This window comes from Pongo pygmaeus, chromosome 21, assembly GCF_028885625.2.
Source record: "Pongo pygmaeus isolate AG05252 chromosome 21, NHGRI_mPonPyg2-v2.0_pri, whole genome shotgun sequence".
Classification (NCBI taxonomy): domain Eukaryota; kingdom Metazoa; phylum Chordata; class Mammalia; order Primates; family Hominidae; genus Pongo; species Pongo pygmaeus.
In genome coordinates this window covers 53,150,216-53,170,716 of record NC_072394.2, presented here as the reverse complement: position 1 = coordinate 53,170,716, position 20,501 = coordinate 53,150,216, and the positions used below count along the sequence as shown (strand labels likewise).

Genomic DNA, 20,501 nt, shown 5'->3' with positions numbered 1-20,501 from the left:
CTGGCAAGCCCCAGGGACACCCAGTTCCCTGCTCCTGGGCCACACGCTCCTACTGGTCTCCACGATGCTCAGCCCGTCTCCTCCTGGACCCCGCAGCAGGGCTGGCAGTGTTGGGGAGCAGCAAGGGCAGGGAGGCCGAGGAGCCTGTGGCCCTGCTGAACGCTGGCCTGCGCCTGCACGGGCAGATGGGCTACATGGGATGGTCTACACAGGATGGTCTACACAGACAATCTACACAGGACAGTCTACAGTCTACACAGGACAGTCTATACACGACGGTCTACAGAGACAGTCTACACAGACAATCTACACAGGACAGTCTACACAGACAACCTACACAGGACAGTCTACAGAGACAGTCTACACAGACAATCTACACAGGACAGTTTATACAGACAGTCTACAGAGACAGTCTACACAGACAGTCTACACAGGACAGTCTACACAGACAATCTACACAAGACAGTCTACACAGACAACCTACACAGGACAGTTTATACAGACAGTCTACAGAGACAGTCTACACAGACAGTCTACACAGGACAGTCTACACAGACAATCTACACAGGACAGTTTATGCAGACAGTCTACAGAGACAGTCTACACGGACAGTCTACACAGGACAGTCTACACGGATAATCTACACAGGACAGTTTATACGGACAGTCTACAGAGACAGTCTACACGGACAGTCTACACAGACAACCTACACAGGACAGTTTATACAGACAGTCTACAGAGACAGTCTACATGGACAATCTACACAGGACAGTTTATACAGACAGTCTACAGAGACAGTTTACACGGACAATCTACACAGGACAGTTTATACAGACAGTCTACAGAGACAGTCTACAGAGACAGTCTACACAGGACAGTCTACACAGGACAGTCTACACGGACAATCTACACAGGACAGTTTATACAGACAGTCTACAGAGACAGTCTACACGGACAGTCTACACAGGACAGTCTACACGGACAATCTACACAGGACAGTTTATATGGACAGTCTACAGAGACAGTCTACACGGACAGTCTACACAGGACAGTTTATACAGACAGTCTACAGAGACAGTCTACACGGACAGTCTACACAGGACAGTTTATACAGACAGTCTACAGAGACAGTCTACACGGACAGTCTACAGAGACAGTCTACACAGACAATCTACACAGGACAGTTTATACAGACAGTCTACAGAGAGTCTACACGGACAGTCTACACAGGACAGTCTACACGGACAATCTACACAGGACAGTTTATACAGACAGTCTACAGAGACAGTCTACACGGACAGTCTACAGAGACAGTCTACACGGACAGTCTACACAGGACAGTTTATACAGACAGTCTACAGAGACAGTCTACACGGACAGTCTACACGGACAGTCTACAGAGACAGTCTACACAGGACAGTTTATACAGACAGTCTACAGAGACAGTCTACACGGACAGTCTACAGAGACAGTCTACACGGACAGTCTACACGGACAGTCTACAGAGACAGTCTACACGGACAGTCTACACAGACAGTCTACAGAGACAGTCTACACGGACAGTCTACACAGGACAGTTTATACAGACAGTCTACAGAGACAGTCTACACGGACAGTCTACACAGGACAGTTTATACAGACAGTCTACAGAGACAGTCTACACGGACAGTCTACAGAGACAGTCTACATGGACAGTCTACAGAGACAGTCTACACGGACAGTCTACACAGGACAGTTTATACAGACAGTCTACAGAGACAGTCTACAGAGACAGTCTACACAGGACAGTTTATACAGACAGTCTACAGAGACAGTCTACATGGACAGTCTACACAGGACAGTCTACACAGACAGTCTACAGAGACAGTCTACACGGACAGTCTACAGAGACAGTCTACACGGACAGTCTACACAGGACAGTTTATACAGACAGTCTACAGAGACAGTCTACACGGACAGTCTGCACAGGACAGTCTACACAGACAATCTACACAGGACAGTTTATACGGACAGTCTACACGGACAGTCTGCACAGGAGACCGGCTGCCCAGAAACCGGCTGTTCTCAGCTATTCCAACAGAGTGAGGAGGGCAGGGGAGAACGCAGGCAGTTGAGGAGCTGGGGGCAGCCGTCCAGGGGTGCCTGGAAGTGGGATGAGTGTGGGCACTGGGACTCCTCGGCCCAGAGAACATGGTAAGACACTAAAAACAGAAAAGTCTGTCCTGACTAAAGTTCCAAGAGTGGTGAGAGGCCTGTGTCCAGGGGCCTAGGGCCAGACCTGCAGGGTTCCGTAAAGCCACATCACGTATTATCCCATGAGGCAAAGGGAATCGCACAAGGGTTTTCAGCTGGGAAGAACTGTGGTGAGACTCGGATTTGAGAAAGCTCATTCTGGAAGCATGGTACAAAATGAACTATGGCGCATCAAGAAGGAGAGGTGGCTAGACCCAGATGCAAGAGGAGTGGTGGCCTGCACAAATGGACACCGTGCAGCCACACATTAGCCCGAGGGGTATTTGAAAAGTTGCAGGAACTTAGAATGACACACATCCTGAAGTCAATGCTCACTCCGAAGAGGTGTGGCAGGGCAAGAGTCTAGGTATTGAATGGAGGCAAATCTCATGTAGTCAGCCGCTCCCACAGCTCCGCAGAGGTAGCCACACTCTCACCAGCCAAAAAATCAGACACCATGAAGATGCACTAAGAACTTGCTTTTCAAGATAAAAGCAGGTCTCCATAACTCCACACACAACTCCACACTGTGACAAGAGCCGCACAGGCAGCACAGGTGGGCGGAGCGCCACATGCACCACACTGGAGAAGGCGTGGGCGAAGAGGTCCGTGCAGTTCTGTCGCCTCCTCCCTTTTATTCACTTCATTAACTGGTTGACAACCAACATGCATTTATATGCTGCTGTTTTAATTTTTTTAAATAAAAATACTACGTAAAGGAAATACAAAAGCAAGAAAAATAATTTAAAAATCTGGACGAAAATGGTAACTATATGGATTGGTATGCATGATCACATACACAGCAAATGAATCCGAGACTTACCGAACCTTTCTCCATCACTCTGTTGAGCATGACGACACCCCTGCTTTTCTGCTCCCACACCATCTCCCAAAAGTGACCGCATGTGTTAGGCAAAGGGCCCTGCAAAGACACAATAACACAACATGTGACATCTGAAACATAGCACGCTACAGCGTGTGCTCACCTTCTGCAGTCAGTTAGCGACAGCGCCCTCAGTCCCCACAGCTTAGGCAGAGTGGTGACTGAGGCTGGGACAGGGACCCACCTCTCTCTGCCTGGTGGTCAGTAACTGCAGCTCCATTTTCTATCAGGCAGCGAAAGGCCATTTCCGCATCTCAGTTCAGGGCTGGGCCAACCAAGGACAGAAAAATGCCGATTCTGCTTTCTGGCTCAGGCAGGCCCGCTAAGGGACTCCATTGAGATTCGTCCCCAAGGCCCTTGGGCTATGGGACAAAACTCCTTGGTGCAGATGAGAGGCAGTGTGGGGGCGTGACCAACCACGACACTTCTCTTGGTTCCAATCACATCATCTTGTGACCTTGGGCAAGTCACTTCATCGCTCCCTGCCCCAGTTTCCCCATTGCTTACTTGACTAATAATAGTCCTTATTCATAGAGCTATGAAAATGAAGTACATTCATTTATATAAAGTACTTAGCACAGTTCCTAGAATACAGCAAACACCCAATGAAACGTCAGCAACTATTCCTCCCATCAGCAATGAGGACCCTGATGGCAGACAGCCTCCATCCTTGGCCCAACACACTGAGGAGATGTAGAAACACAAATGGTCAATGAGGTGGCCCAAGGGGAACAGAGTCACTGGGGCATGAGGGTGTCTGCTGAGCAGCTGGCCCATTTCACTCCAGCTCGCCTGGCAATGGGCACAGATGTTTACTGGACACAGGGTACGAATGCCTTGAGTTTGTCTCAATTATTAGCAGTGGCTGGAAGAGACATTGCCTATCACCTCCACATCAGAACCTGTCATGTCCTTGGCCAGCATCACTTCTTCTCATGGTTTCCATTCTCATCTATTTTCATCTAAGCTCCTTATTTTTTTTCATTTTTTTTGAGACAGAGTCTCGCTCCGTCACCCAGGCTGGAGTGCAGTGGTGCAATCCTGGCTCACTGCAACCTCTGCCTCCCGGTTTCAAGCGATTCTCCTGTCTCAGCCTCCCAAGTAGCTGGGATTACAGGCGCACACCACCACACCCGACTAATTTTTGTATTTTTAGTAGAGACGGGGTTTCACCATGTTGGCCAGGCTGGCCTTGAACTCCTGACCCAAGTGATCCATCTGCTTCAGCCTCCCAAAGTGCTGGGATTACAGGCGTGAGCCACCGTCCCCGGCCCATAAGCTCCTTATTCTTTAAATCTTCTCCCTTTAAGTCCCATCACACTTGGCTCAACCATGCTAGCCCTCAGTGTCCTCTCTCTTTCCTAAGCTCATCTTGAACTTACTACCTGAACAAGACAAGTCAGCACTCCCTGTGCTGAAGGGACTCGGAGAAAAGCAGACTACATTTAACTCTTCCCTCCCCAGTGAACAGACAAACAGCTCTTGGCAGCCAGAAATCCCGTGGCACATGGCTGGCCACCTGGGCCTTGCATTCTCCACCCCGGCATGAAGACCCCAGTCACTGCAGCTCTCCACTACTCCCTTCATGCCTTCCCTGACTGCCAGCACCACCCCAGTTTAGAATAGTCTGAAGGATCACAATCCCCTAAGATCTGCAAGGACACGCACCACACTTAGCTGACGCTGCACGGGGGAGGTGAAGGAGGGCCCCTTGGACATTATTCTCTGCTCTTCTGTACTTCTGACTTTTAAAAAATGAGAAGAGAGATTTGTATTATTACATAATGAACAACGCTGAAAAAAATGGGAAGGGTGTTCTTGGTTTGGGCACTGGGGAAATGTTTCAGTCATAGTGTCCAGGGGTGATGCTTTGGGGTCAGGCTGCCTCGACTCCTTTAGTAAATCCCCAGGGCAAAGGGAAACTGTGTAAACAGTTTCTCGACATCCCCAGCGCCACCTCACAAACCAGACAGAGCTTCTCATGTCCCAAGGAAGCGCTAGGATGCGGGATAGGCAGGACAGCAGCACAAGTGTACATGGTCATTTGCTAATGCAACACTTGACATGATACACCCGACAACAGGTATTTAAAGGGCTTCCTGACTCCATACCAGAGTTGAAGGGCTGAAATCAGGAAGTAGGAAATTTGACTTCTCCAAAAAGCATAGTCCTCAAGAAGTCACTTTTGCCTCAACCTCATCCCCAGACATCTCCCACCTTATCAACCCTCTCCCCCATCAGCCTCCCCTAAATACCCCAGAGGTGCTGGGAGGACCAGGGGCTCAGGGCCTGGTAAAGGCCTGCCCTGTATCCATGCACCAAGAACTTACTCAATGGCCCCATAGGACTGAACACAGCTGGGCTGATGCTCTACATCCCAGATGACGAGAAGCATCTGGGCTGATTTTAGTCATAAATGGGGAGGAACTGGGACAAGACAGAAAGACAGTGAAGAAAGGCCTCAGTTGAACGCGCCCTGACCTAGGCTCCTTGCTCAAAGCAGCCTTTCTTCATAGAGCATTCTGTCTTCCCCAGAATTTTAATTTCCTAATTATTAAGCAAAATTACAATGTTCAAAATCGCCCTATGGCCTAAAGCCATATAAGACTGAAAGCTGATATGGAATGAGAAAACAAAAATTATGATGAAAAACAAAATGAGAAACACAGTCTTTTTAGACCAACTTACAGGTAACAAGTTAAGACTTGAGAAGATTAATTAAAAAGAAACTCTTTTTATCCTCTTTCCCAGATACCCTTTGGTCACATGCCACTGAGTGTTTTACAAGAGGCTCAATTATTAAACCACTTTCAGGATTTTGTTTCCATAAAGATGCCAAAAGCCAACAGAAATTTTAAGTTATTTTTCATGCTTGTTCACATGATCTAATGATGCCTTTCTTCTGGCCAAAGAATGAGAACCATGCTGAGCTACTCTGAATGGCTCTGGACAGAGATTCCTGGTCTACTGCTAACGTTCTTAGATTTGCCATCGTAAGTGCTCTACGACAAATACTTCTGGAAGCAACACAGGTACAGACCCTCCTCCAGCCATGGCTCTGCCGTCTCTGCCAGCAGACCACACAGGCACCTCTGGCATTTTAAAGTTGTTTTCTATAAGCTCTCATTTCCATCAATGTCATCTTATGCTTCCCAGAAAAGATTAGTGTTCCCTACAACCAAACTGAACCTTTGAAGGATGATTTTTCCCCCTTCCTTGTTGCTTTTTGGTATGCTGAAATCCTGACCTTCTAAAGGATGTGGCAGATTTTATTTGAGGTGTGGATAACAGCACTCTCAAACTCTTAAATTGACATTAAAAAAAAATTTCAGACAATCTGCTTACCTGGGTAAGAATGTAACTCCTTTGGGCTTCTTCCATTTTTATCAAACTAGCGTTGATATAGTCGTTATCTTCTTGATGTAATTTAATCCGACTATGGTCAACTGAAAGGCAAACCAGAACTCAGAGGTTAATCCCGGAAAAGCTGAAGGCGTACATACAGGCGCACACCCTACGGAAAAGCAAAGGTGAGTTGGTGGCATTAGGGGTGTTCACACTGGCTGAAGCCCTGTTTTAGTTGAGATTAGTCATCAGTATGGGGTGACTGGGATTTTCTGAAAGGGTTTTCGGAAGTGTCTGAAGCTTCACACTACGAAGCAACAGCGGTAAGCCATATTAAAACATGGATCATGTCCTATCTGGGAAATCTGTTCTCAGGTCATATCTTGTTGTGATACTTATTACGAGTCTCACTCTGTCACCCAGGCTGGAGTGCAGTGGCACGTTGTCAGCTCACTGCAGCCTCCATCTCCCGCATTCAAATGTTTCTCCTGCCTCAGCCTCCCGAGTAGCTGGGATTACAGGCGCAGGTCACCATGCTCGCCTAATTTTTGTGTTTTTAGTAGAGATGGGGTTTCACCATGTTGGCCAGGCTGGTCTCGAACTCCTGGCCTCAAGTGATCCACCCACCTCAGTCTCCCAAAGTGCTGGGATAACAAGCGTGAGCCACCCATGCCTGACCGACATAAACTTTTAGAGGGCAGAAAATATGGTGGCTTCAATCTTTAAAAGGGAACAAAACCCACCATGAATTCCACCGAGTCCCTACAGCTGTTGCTGGTACAATGAGCTACAGTAGGTAGGATTTAAGATCGAACTTCAACCTAACCTCTATCCAGTGGTTTGAAGATTAAATGACCTAAGTACACAGCAGCATGAAGTCATACCTTGACCTTTATACAAGGTTTTTTTTTTTAAGTTCAAGTATAATGAACTTCAATGATTCTAAATTTTTAAAATTCAGAGCATATGACAAAGACATTTGAAAGAGAATTTAAACCTAAACACTGAAAGTATATTAAATGTACCTTTTAGTTTTTAGAAATAAACTTTCATTTGGAAGTTCTTCCCCAGGTCACTAAAATTAAAAAGCCACTTTTTTTTTCTTGTATCATTTGTTTGTCACAAAAGCAGTAGCTCCCTGAGGGCCACTTTCCTTATCCTGTTAGTAGAGCTAATAAGAGCAGGTGGGGACCTTTACTTCTGGCACAGCACAAGGGACAATAAACTCAGGTGACCACCCATAAATGGTACCTTCTCCCTAGGTCCAAAGGGGAAAGGAGACGTGAATGGGGATAAGTGGTCTGGGGCTTTTTGTTCTAAAGAAGGATTCCAAAGAGAGATGTCTTTGAAACCTAGCCACCATCTGGAACAGTTTCTCATTATGGAGGCTTAGTACAAATAAAGATACTTGGATAATTTTTAAGTGGATCATAGAGATAAAAGACCTCAAAAAATTATGTAATGGTATTGGTTGGTTATGTGAGTGGGTTCAAACAGCACTGGGTGACTCTGGGCAAACAACTCACCTCAGAGCCTTGGTTTTTTCACTTGCTAAATGGTAGGTGACAAGAGGGTTGTGGGAAGAGTCAATGAGCTGAGGTGTATACAGAGCCCCTCGTTCAGCAAGTGCCTATAACTGTGGACTGCTGTCATCACCAGCAGCACTGTGAGCTGGGCAGCAGGTGACCTGCCTTGACTCATTCTCCCCCATAACCTTCAAAGCAAATGACTGTTTCTACTGAAGGATAGGAGTAGGGGAGGAGGATAGGAGTAGGGGAGGAAGATAAGAGGAAGATAAAAGGAGTGAAAAAGTTGGATAATTGTTTCCCTGGAAGTATTTTTTTTTTTTTTGGCTAGTCAAGTAAAGCAGGGGGGATGGAGAAGGAACAAAGAAATCTGTAACTGGCTGTGATCACATAGTTGTAAACACTACTGTACTTGGACCAGCCCCTGGAAGAATATTTTAAATACTGGTTTTTTTCTCTGTAAAACTGATTCATAAAACCATTTAGATAAGAAATGTTAAAAAATGTAGCAAAGAAATATTAAAGACAAGATAATTCCCTAATTAGAGCAACTACAGTAAAAGCTAGAGACCCAGGGTATCCTGGCACCATGTGAAAGAGGTGAACGGTGATGGTTCTGTTGCTTTCTGATCAGCAGTCTGGAGGTTTCTGGCCAGGACTTCACAGCAGAATCACCAAGGTTTTTTGTTTTTGTTTTTAAACAAATATCAATGAGGTGCCTCAGCTGAGATGTGCTAAATCAAGAGTACCATGTGTTGGCGCCAATCATGTCACCTGATGACCTAGAAGTGCACTTCAGATGTTGGTGACAACCATCCCCACCATAGACAACATTTACTGAGCACTTATGTCTGCGTGAGGTACTGGGCGCTGGGCTAAGCAGCTTATGTTGCTTCATCTTCACACACTCCTATGAGAGAGAACAACTTGCCCAAAGCCACTCAGCTCTTAAGTGGCAGAGCTGACACACAAAACCAGGCAGGGAACCATGGTGGCAGGCCAAGAGGCACACGTTCTACACCAAGTCTAGGTCCATTTTTAGACCCCTTCCAGGAATCTGGGCGCCACATAAGTCAGGTCAGGATGCACTGCTAACCCTTCTGGCAGAGAACAATGACAGCCACCACTCCCAGCCATGGGCACAGGACCTGCAGCAAGTGCCCACTGGAGGAATGACTGGAGAATCTTCTGCATCCTTGGCAGAGCGTACTACCATGGAGACATTGGCAGCTATGACCCCTCGCTGCCTGACAATGTCTAAAGACCTGGAAGGGGGTCAAAAAGGCCTCTGTGGCCTAGAGGAGACGGCGCAGTTCAAGTCCTGTACTCAGCTCCAGTTTTCCTTACTTTATGCAAATTATAACATGTTATTTACTTTTCAGCTACTGGCAGACTGACAGCCAATCACTCAGAAGGCGGACAGGGCTGCCACAGGCCAGCAGGCACACTGACAATCCTAGGAAGAACTAACAGCAGGAAAGAGGGAGAAAAATGACGAGGTTGGTGGGGGTGGAGGCGGTGGGGACTCCAGGCAGAGCTGCCTTGCATATTCAGCGCAGGGGACAACAGTGCCCACCCATGAATGCCTGTGCGGGGCTTCATTACAGCGGAACACAATGCTCATGCCCTAATGACGCTGCTGCTGAGTCATCCAGAAAAGGTTTTATTATGCCTGCTATACTCTGCTTCAGCTGGTAGGAAAATGATTCATCACAAAAACAGTCAAAGCTTAAGAAAAGTGCTTTGAACTTCACTGAATTTTCCAGAAACTGAAACCTGAGCCCTTGTATAATGGTGGAAAAATGAGCCATTACTATAAGTCTCTAATGCCTTTACTACAGGAAACAATCGAGTCATAAACCTCTGCTACGTTGATTTATTATTATACTAAACCCCGAGGCGAAAGGAGTCTTGACTAAAAGGGCCTGCAGCAAAGGAAGAGCAAGACTGGTACCAGCCATGTGGATACTTACAGGGACTGACGTCTCTGTACCTATTTCGGTTTTTGTTCTTAGGAAGCTTGGCCACTCTACATGGGAAGTCACTGGCTTCGTGTCGGATATCCTACAAAAAAGAATAAAGACATTTAACTGACTGTCAGGCACTGAGGAAGACTCAGCAAAGAAACAGACATCAAAGAGAGCCGGGCAATATGGGAAAGGCAAGGTGATAATTCAGAGGTATGTACACAGGCCTTGGGTGGGAGGCAGTGATGTGGGGCAGAAAGATGGAAAGATGAGGAAGAGGGCAGAGAGACAGACAGGAGGGACAATTCACTCTGGAACACCCCACACAGCAAAGGCATGGGGGCTGGAGATCACATCTCATGCCAGGAACAGTGAGTGGGCAGGAGGAGGTGCGACAGACTGCTGGAGGACATGGGTGGGTAGCCCAGATCTCAGAGAGCCTTGAATGCCAGGCCTGGGAGTTCCAACTGCAATTTCTATAAAGCTACGATTATTAAAAATAGATAAAATGTACTTTTATGCCAACAAACTATCCAACTGCTTTCCTAGGAGGTGGTAAACAAATCCTATCACCCCTGTTTCAACAGAAGACTACACCATGGCTCCTGATCACACCTAAAATTCCACGATAATCACATTAAACAATCTTTTATTTGTATTTATTACTAAAAAACCCAATAATTTTATATTGTTTATTACTAAAAAAACAAATACACACAACGTGAATGTACTTACTGCCACTAAACTGTGTACCTAAAAATGGCTAAAATGGAACACTTCATGTTTTGTATATTTTACCATAATTAAAAAAAAAAAAAAAAAAGACAGCCCCGTCCCCTACGGTGGGAATAGGAGAGCAGACAACAGCAATAGAATTCTGGAAGCTGGAAATCAGGCTGATTAGTGGTTGGCAGTTGTGAGAAAGCAAAATTACAAGTGAACAGTAAGAAAGCCAGACCGCCTGAGATTTCCACTCCAGATTCCTCCCAAGGCTCTGGCTGTGCTCCCAGTCAGGAAGGAGGAGTGGGATTCCCTGCAGGGGATAAAGGTAGAGCCATCTGGGAAGACCTGGATTGCCATCTCATTCCCCAAGCTCCTTCCATGCTCCTCAGACTTCTGCAGAAATCTAAAGACATACTTTCTGGAAAAATGTAAACCAGAAGGTCTATGAACTGCAGCAAGACTGTTGGCACAAGGTGTGAGCGCTCCACCAAAAATGGGGTAAGCGGCCATGCACAAGCCAAACACCAGGAACTCAAGTTCTTTTCCCCAAGAGACACTCACACCGCTGGCAGCTAGACCCCTCTCCTCCAGGCAGGAGGCAGAGCATCTCTAGATAATCTGACCAGACAAAAGGCACGACCAAAAGGTATCCTCAGAGTGCACAACTGGCAGCCTCCCTAGAGGCCCTGAGGCCAGCACAGTGTTGACAGGCTCCTTACACCTGCTCAAGGATCTCATACTCCAATAAGCCCCTACTCTCCACCACGTGCAGATACCACTGATGACCAGATATAACAGGAAAGTCTCTAACATAAAAACAAACAAACAAAAAAACCAGAAAAAAAAAAAAAACAACCCTTGGAGGAAAGAAACTGCAGAGAATAGAAAGATTTAAAATATATATTAATATACTCAGAAAGAAAAGATCTTGCATCTATGTATTAAGAATAGAATGTTATATAAAATAAAGATGTCTCTCGAAACTTAAAAACAAGATAGCAAGAATGACAAGCTCAACTGAAGAATCAAATATAAGTAGAAGAAATCCCCCTGCCCAAGAAGGTAAACCAAGAAAAAAAAATAGAAAGTTAGCCACAAAAAAAAAAAAAATACAAGGAAAGAAAACATCAAAAAGTAATTCAAGAAAACTTCCCTGACCCATCCAGTACTCTTCATAATGATAAAAACAGACCCATTCTAAGGCACAGTAATTGCAATCCCAGAATTCTGCGGACAAAGAGAATGTTCTGTAAGTTTCTGGGAAGAAAAAACAGTTCACTTTCAAAGGATGAGGTGATTAGCACAGCTTCAGACTTTGCAAGAACACTGAAAGCTGGCCAGCAATGAAGCAATGCCTTCGAGATTCTAAGAACAATGATTCTGGAATTCTATACCTAGCCCAACAGTCATGAAATAACAAGGGACAATAAAAACATTCTGAGGTGGGTGGATCGCCTGAAGTAGGAGTTCAAGACCAGCCTGGCCAAAACAGTGAAACCCCATCTCTATTAAAAATACAAAAAATTAGCTGGGCGTGGTGGCAGGTGCCTGTAATCCTAGCTACTCAGGAGGCTGAGGCAGGAGAATCACTTGAATCCAGGAGGTGGAGGTTGCAGTGAGCTGAGATGGCACCACCGCACTCCAACCTGGACAAGAGCAAAACTCCGTCTCAAAAAAAAAAAAAAAAAATTCCCTGACGTGTAAGGTCTCAATACCTTTATCATCCATGCTCCCCTTTTCCCAGTAATCCACTGGAGCATCTTTTCCACCTGAGTGATGAAATAAACCAAGAAAGAGAAAGATATAGGACACATGCGGGGTGGGAGAGGAAGACCCAAGAGTGAAAACAAAGGAAATTTCTGCAAAAACTGGAGGGAGAGATAGCAGGGTGACAACTGCATGACAGACACGGGAAGCGAGCAGGCTGGATTGGAGGAGTATGACTCACGAGATAGCTGTGTGAACACGCTATCCCAACCATGCCATACCAACCATGACCTAACAAAACTACTAGAGGAAAATGAGAAGACCTGGAATCCAGGAAACTGAATATCCAATAGAGAAGAAAAGCAAAGAAAGTCTCAAGATGACAGCTGTGAGTGGCAAGTCTATAGAACAACCACCCAGATACATGGAGAATGGAAATTTCAAGTAGGATGTCTCCAAGGAAAAACTTGAAACTGAAACCGTCTGTCCAATACAGTAACCACGAGCCACATGTGGCCAGTCTAAAAAGAGATGTTCTGTAAGTGTAAAATACATATTGGATTTTGAAGAATTAGTAACAAAAGAAAGAAATAAAAGCAAAATATCTCAAGTTTTTAAATATTGACCATTTATTGAAATAACATTTTGAACAAACTGGGTTAAGTAAAAGATACTATTAATTTCATCTGCTTCTTTTGACCTTTTTTACTATGGCTACAAAAAAAGGTAAAATCATGTACGTGGGTTGTATTATATGTCTACTGGACAGCACTCACTGATCTTGTGGAAAATCATTCTGTAAGGCTATAAGAAGATATGAGAAGATTAGCAAAAGCTACAAAGAAAACTATGCAAATTTTTAAAAAAGGCAATTATCATGGGGTGTGGTGGCATGCGTCTATAATCCCAGCTACTTGGGAAGCTGAGGCAGGAGGCTCACTTGAGCTGAGAAGTTTGAGATGAGTCTGGACAACATGTCAAGACCCCACCTCTACAAAAAACACAAAAATTAACCTGGTGTGGTGGCAAGTGTCTGTAGTCTCAGCTACGCGGGAGGCTTAGTGGGAGGACTGCTTGAGCCCAGGAGTCCTGGGCTGCATGCGTTATGCTGATCGGGTGTCTGCACTAAGTTTGGCATCAATATGCTGACCTCCTGGGAATGGGGGACCACCAGGTTGCCTAAGAAGGGGTGAACTGGTCCAGGTTGGAAATGGAGCAGGTGGAAATTCCTGTACTGATCAGCAGTGGGATCGTGCCCACGAAGAGCCACTGAACTCTAGCCTGGGCAATATAGTAAGACCCCATCTCTTTAAAAAACAAAATAGGAAAAAAATTAAAAAGTCAATTATTAACAACAGAAATAATGTTTAAAAAAGAAACACAGTACAGTACAATACTATCTGTGACTATGTGCAGAGGCAAATAATGTAAACAATGAGTACTGATTTAACCAAAAGGCAAAACATTGGGAAAATGGGGGCAGTGAAGCAGAAGGGAGGAAAAGAAAGGGGATGGCTGTTTAAGAAAACTAAATCCTCCACCTTAATAATGGCCTCGATTAATGTATCAAAAGATAAATATTTTGAGCTGGGCATGGTGGTATGTGCCTGTAGTGTAGTGTAGTCTCAGCTACCTGAGAGGCTGAGGCGGGAAGACTGCTTGAGCCCAGGAGTTCGAGGCTACAGTGAGCTACGATGGTGCCACTGTACTCCAGCCTGGGTGACAGAGTTAAGACCCTGTCTCTGAAAAATAATAAAAAGAATTTATAAATTTAAAAAAGATAAACATTTTGCTTAGAAATATGGAGATATATACAAGCTGTAATCAATCAGCAGAACAAAGATTGGGAGTGGTGGTCGATGAGAAAGACCAGAGAAATGGTCTGAGGTGGGAACAGCAAACCACCAGATTTTTTTTTTTTTTTAAATGATGGGGTTTTGCCCTTGTTGCCCAGGCTATTAATTTCATCTGCTTCTTTTGACCTTTTTTACTATGGCTACAAGAAAATGTAAAGTCATGTATGTGGGTTGTATTATACGTCTACTGGATAGCACTCACTGATCTTGTGGAAAATTGTTCTGAAATAATGCGATCTTGGCTCACTGCAACCTCTGCCTCCCAGGTTCAAGCGATTCTCCTGCCTCAGCCTCCCAAGTAGCTGGGATTACAGGCATGCACCACCATGCCCGGCTAATTTTGTATTTTAGTAGAGACAGGGTTTCACCATGTAGGTCAGACTGGTCTCAAACTCCTGACTTCAGGTGATCCACCTGCCTCAGCCTCCCAAGGTGCTGGGATTACAAGTGTGAGCCACTACACCCAGCCAAACCACTGGATTTTATCATAAACCTATTATGGTACTATTTGACTCCTTGAGTCATGTGCATATTCAATTTGGATTTAAAAAATGTCCACATTCTGCTATTCTGCTTATTTATTTATAAAACTATAAAAGGGCAGGTAAGAGTTTTTGACTCATACTAGAGAGCAACTAATAACAGAATGATGGAGCTCGAGTGGTGGCTCACGTCTGTAATCCCAGCACTTTGGGAGCCGAGGTGGGAGGACTGCTTGAGCCCAGGAGTTCAAGATCAGCCTTGGGCAAAAAAACGATATCTCGTCTCTACAATAAATTTAAAAAATTAGCCGGGTGTGGTGGCATGCACCTGTGCTTCCATCTACACAAGGGGTTGAGGCAGGAAGATCACTTGAGCCCAGGAGATTGAAGCTGCAGTGACCCATAAACACATCACTGCACTCTAACCTCTCCAGCCTGGGCAACAGAGCAAGACCCGGTCTCAAAACCAAAAACAAACCCACACGAAAAAACAACAGCATGATGACAGATTACAAACCTACCTAAGAGTAAATAAATTAATCCAATAGTAACACATCCACTGCATCACTTACAGATGAGATTAAGCTTTCAGGGAAACGCTATACAGCACAGAAAAAAAAAAAAAAACCTGAAAAAGTAAAAATCTAAGTCTTAAATTTGTTGTTCTACTTATCATTTGGAAGCATTCAGCAGTGAGTACAAATTCTGCCCTTGAAGTGAAAAACAATCTGGTCAGTCCAGCTGGTGTGACTGAATGAAGATGTAAGAAATATCTGATACAGATAAACCACTCAGCTAACGAATATTTACCTGGAGCAAATAAAGGCCAAAATGTCAATAACAGTTGCAACTGATTTTATTCAGCCAAAAGGATTATGCATATGTACTTTTTTTGGTGTATGTGTGCATGCCTGAGAGAGAAATAAAAAAAAAAAAAAGAGAGGGAAGAAGGAAAACGTGGAGATGTCATTTAATAAAGACATTAGATAAATAAAAGGTATCTACATAATACTTTTAAAAAATAGATTTTAAAATTAAGGTATACTCAGAGTAAAATGCAAAGCTCTTAAGTATGTACTTGAAAACATTTTTAAAACTGATTTTGAGGTATATTTTACAAATAATAAAACATACCCACTTAAGTGTTCAGTGAGTTTTAAGCAATGTCTACAATCATTTAACTATCAATGCAACCAAGATACAAAACACTTCCATCACCCGAAAAAGTTCACTTGTGCTTCTGGTTCCAGTCAATTCAACCTTCCACTCCCACCCCCCTACTGCCACCAAGGGCAACCACAGTCTGCTTTGTATTGTTCACATTTTTTTCCATATCATCTAACTTATTGCATTTACTAGCACAAAGTTTGCATAATACTCCTTTGAATTCTGTTTTTCTTCCTGATACTGTTAATTTGTATGTCTTTTCTTTTTTCTTGGCCAGTTTAGCTAGCAATTTATCAATTTTATTGATCTTTACAAAGAACCAGCTTTTCATTTAATTGATTTGCTTTCTCTTTGTTTTATACTTCACTAACTTCTACTCTATTTCCTTTCTTCTTCTTACTTTGGATTTAATTTGTTCTTTTTCTAATTTCTTACAGACAGCATGTAGTTGGGTCATGCTTTTTCAATCTAATCTGACAATCTTCATCCTTTAATTCAGGTATTTAGAACATTTACATTTAATATAACTATTGACATGGCTAGATTTAAATCTGTCATATTGCTAGTTTAGTTGCTTTCTATTTGACTCATTTGATCTTTGTTCCTTTTTTCCTCTATCTCTGCCTTCTTTTGAATGTTTTTTTTTTTTTTTTTTTGCATCTATCTTATCTCCACCATTGGCACATTAGCCATATCTCTTTATTTTCATTTTTTAGTGTTCTATTTGGTTTACAATATGCATTGAATTCATGACGGTCTACTTTCAAATAATAGTACATTTTACCAAAAATACGACAATAGCATTTGTCCACTTACCCTTTATGCTATTATCATACATTTTTACTTCTATGTTATAAATATAATGTATTTTTATTTTTGCTTTCAATAAATTTTAAAATAAAAATATATTTCATATTTATCTATATATGTCATCTTTAGCAGTCCTCATTCTTTTGTATATACCCAAATTTCCATCTTTTATCGTTTCTCTTCTGTTTCAAGGACTTCCTTTTTTTTTTATGCTAGTCTGCTGGCAACAAATTCTCTGCCTTTATTTTTTCCCCAAATAAGTCTTTATTTCACTGCCTTTTGAGAGAGAGAGAGATGTGGTCTTGCTGTTGCCTAGGCTGGAGTGCAGTGATGCGGTCCTAGCTTACTCCAGCCTTGAACTAATGGGCTCAGGCAATCCTCCCTTCTTAGCCTCCAGGCTAGCTAGAATTACAGGTGTGGACCTCTACATCCAGCTAATTTATTTCATTTTATTTTTCGTAGAGACAGGATCTGGCTATGGTGCCCAAGCAGATCTCAAGCGATCCTCCTGACTCAGGCTCCCAAAGTGCTGGGATTGCAGGCATGAGACAATGTGCCAGGCCTACTGTGGTTCTGTTTATTTTGCTGAAGGTTGGTTGAAATGCTTGAATCTGTAGGCTTATAGTTTTCATTAAACCTGGAAAAAACTTGAACATTATTCCTTCAAGTATTTTGGGGGCACACTTGTTTAATATTGTTCTGTATGTCACTGAGGCACCCCCCAATCCACATTTTTTCCTCTCTGTACTTCACTTGGGTATATTCTCATATAGATGGCTCCCTGTTTTTTTCTTCTGCAGTGCCTAAACTATTAATCCTATCCAGCTAAATTCTCATTTCAGATACTGTATTTTTCTTCTTTAGAAATGGTATTCGGTTCTTTTTCTTCCATTTTCCTCATTATGTTGTTTTTCTTTAAATCTACGAAGTTATTTATAATAGCTGTTTTAATGTCCTTATCTGCTAATTTATCATCTGTCATTTCTGGGCTTGTTTCTAATGTCTGATTTTTCTTCTAGCTATGCATCACATTGTTTGCTTATTATTATTACTTTTTGCATATCTGACGGTTTTCGGTTGAATGTTTCTACCAAATATCCTACGTATTACAGAGGTGTGTCTCTCTCCATTCTGGCCAATGCAAGCTTGAATGAGTGCTGGGAATTATCCATTCCCCAACAGTTGTTCTTTATCCAAGCTCATGAAGAGACACCCTACAAAGTGTATACTGTATCCAGCCAGACTCAAGGTGATCCCTTTGCAGATTTCTGGAGTTCTTTCTGTCACAGCCTGCTCATCCTTAGTACCCTGCTCTGCAAATCCTGGCCATTTCAGCCTCCTTTGAACCCCAATCTGCCTCCTAAACTCAGCAAGATCGCCAGGCAGAAAGTTCATCCTAGGGCTCATCCCTTTCCAGTCTACTAAGGTAATGCTTTTATTATCACTCTATAGTTTTCGTATTAGTCACTAGACAACAATTAGATATCAGAGTGTCAACATTTATTCAACAAATATAAAGGGCCTACTGTGTGTCAGGCACTGTTTTGAATATTGGAGCTACAGCAAAGAACCAAACATAAAAATTCTTTCCTTTATAGAATTTACCTTCCATGACAGACAGAGACAGAGAGACAAAATATATGTCAGCTGATAAGTACTAAATTGAAAAATCAAGTGGAGGAAATAAAAGGAGAAGGTTGGGCAGATTTTTTTTTATAATAAGTAGAATGGTCACAAAAGACCTTCCAGTAAAAGTGACACTGGAACAGAGATCTGATGAAGGTGAGGGAGTGAGCCACGGGAATGTCTGGAGGGGAATATTCCAGGTAGGAGGATGCGTGGCACGTCTGAGGAAGAGAAGAAAGCCATTGTGGTGGGAGTGAGGGGCAAAGTGGTGGAGATGAAGCTGCAGGTCAGGGAGAGCATGCTGGATCCCAGAACAGGTATATCAGCACTATACCTGGCTAGTTTAAAAAAAAAAAAAATTTTTTTTTTTTTTTTTTTTTTTTTTGTAGAGATGAGGTCCCATTATATTACCCAGTCTGAGGCTGGTCTCAAACTCCTGGGCTCAAATAATTTTCCAGTCTCAGCCTCCCATAGTGCTGAGATTACAGGCATGAGCCACTGCACCTGGCCGAGGATTTCTGATCACAGCAGTAAGTGGATCCCTTCTGGCTGCTACACGCAGATGGGATTGCAGGGATCAATGGTGTAAGGAAGGATACAGTCACGAAGCTAAGGTAACAATGCAGCAAAGGATGCTGTGGCTGAAACCACAGTGACAGTAACAGAAGAGGTGAGAAGGGGTCAGTTTCTGGATAATTTATTAGAAATCACAGTTTCTGGCGAATCCCTCATCTTTCTCTACTTTAGAATGGTATATGGAAAACACACACATACTCTGAGTACAAGTCTTTATATTTCATTTTGTAAGATAAAATGCCAGGCTTAGAGTCTTAAAATTGAGGGGTGATAGGACCTACATAATTAAAGGTAACTATTACATTAGTGGTTTGGAAGAAAGTAAGTAGACTACCGTACCATAACAGCAAAACAAGATTTCTGTATTCTACAACTGTATCATAGGTGAGCTAACTTTCCAACAGCTACAGAAAAAGCAGATTCATGACTAACGAACACATTTAACTAGCCTTCCACTGCAAGCATAAAATGTCCCTAGAAGATCTTTTATTATGCTAACCAAAGATTAAATAACTACTTCTAATCTACTGAATGTGGAAAATTTCCACAGAGAAAACAAAATAAAATAAAAGCCTTTAAAACCGATTAAGATGACTGCTGGGTAAACTGATGAGCCAAACCAAAAGGGAATAATAAACTTGCCATGAAACAGATTCCCAGTAAGAGTCCCCTAAACAAAAACACTAAAGATGTCAGGAGTCATTCAGTGTGTGCCTCAGCATTTCAGGGCTGGATCACACTAAATTAGAAATTTTACCAATGGGAAATAGTATCAACAGGTAACAAACAGATTCTTTACGGATCCCTCCTTCCCCTAGTCCACACCTCAGCGGTTTTTTAAGAGCTTAAGAGCCTCCTTGCTCTTCGTGTAGATTTCAGAAATGTGATAGAATAAAACGCCACACATCATAGATGTCAAATGTGTATGGCTCTCCCAGAGTGCACACCTGATCATGTGCTCCTGAAGCAGGCTTGGGTGTGCCCAAAGCTTACAGGTAAATGGTTTCCATTTCACTGTATCATTTTACATAGGGATCAGGCACCCAAAGTGATCTGAATCATTTCTGTGGTAAACCACTGTCATGAGAGAAAAAAGCAAGTCCTTCCAAAGTTATGATTTAGCTAGGCTAGGAAGATTCACAAACACTTGATCAAGTTTAAACAAAGCATCTGCTGAGCTGGAGATTTTAAAAGGGGCAAGGAGGGGCAGAAACCTTCTTCACCTGAATAGTTTTTATAGCTCTTCCTCATTTCCCATCCTCCCCCACTCATTTAAGAAGGTAACAGATGATCTCCCAATGAACACAAAGGGGTAACATACTTATAAAACTCTGGTAACAGAATGAATTAGGGCCTGGAGTTAATTAATTTTTATATTTATTGAGGAAAGCTCATTATCCATTATTCAGACACCTCCCAAATTCAATTAGGCAAAAAGTCAAACTTGGGTGAAAAGCTGACAATGTTTGATTAGATTTCTATTTCTCCTGAAAACACACAGGCATAAAAGCCAGTTTATCCTTGCGGAAATATTTCCATGTTTATATTAAGCACTTCATCAAGTGAAACATCACAATCTGGGTTTAACACCCTTCTCCTTA

General features: G+C 43.1%; 1 protein-coding gene across 1 annotated transcript in view; it reads right to left on the bottom strand.

Moving 5' to 3' along the window:
• Positions 1-20,501, bottom strand: part of PTPN1 (protein tyrosine phosphatase non-receptor type 1) — a 75,931-nt gene that overhangs the window by 14,748 nt on the left and 40,682 nt on the right. The window contains exons 2-4 of the mRNA XM_054466685.2: positions 9,960-10,050; positions 6,461-6,561; positions 3,056-3,154 (exon numbers count right to left, since the gene is read on the bottom strand). Coding sequence (XP_054322660.1) covers positions 3,056-3,154; positions 6,461-6,561; positions 9,960-10,050 — 291 coding nt within the window. The remainder of the gene's footprint in view (positions 1-3,055; positions 3,155-6,460; positions 6,562-9,959; positions 10,051-20,501) is intronic.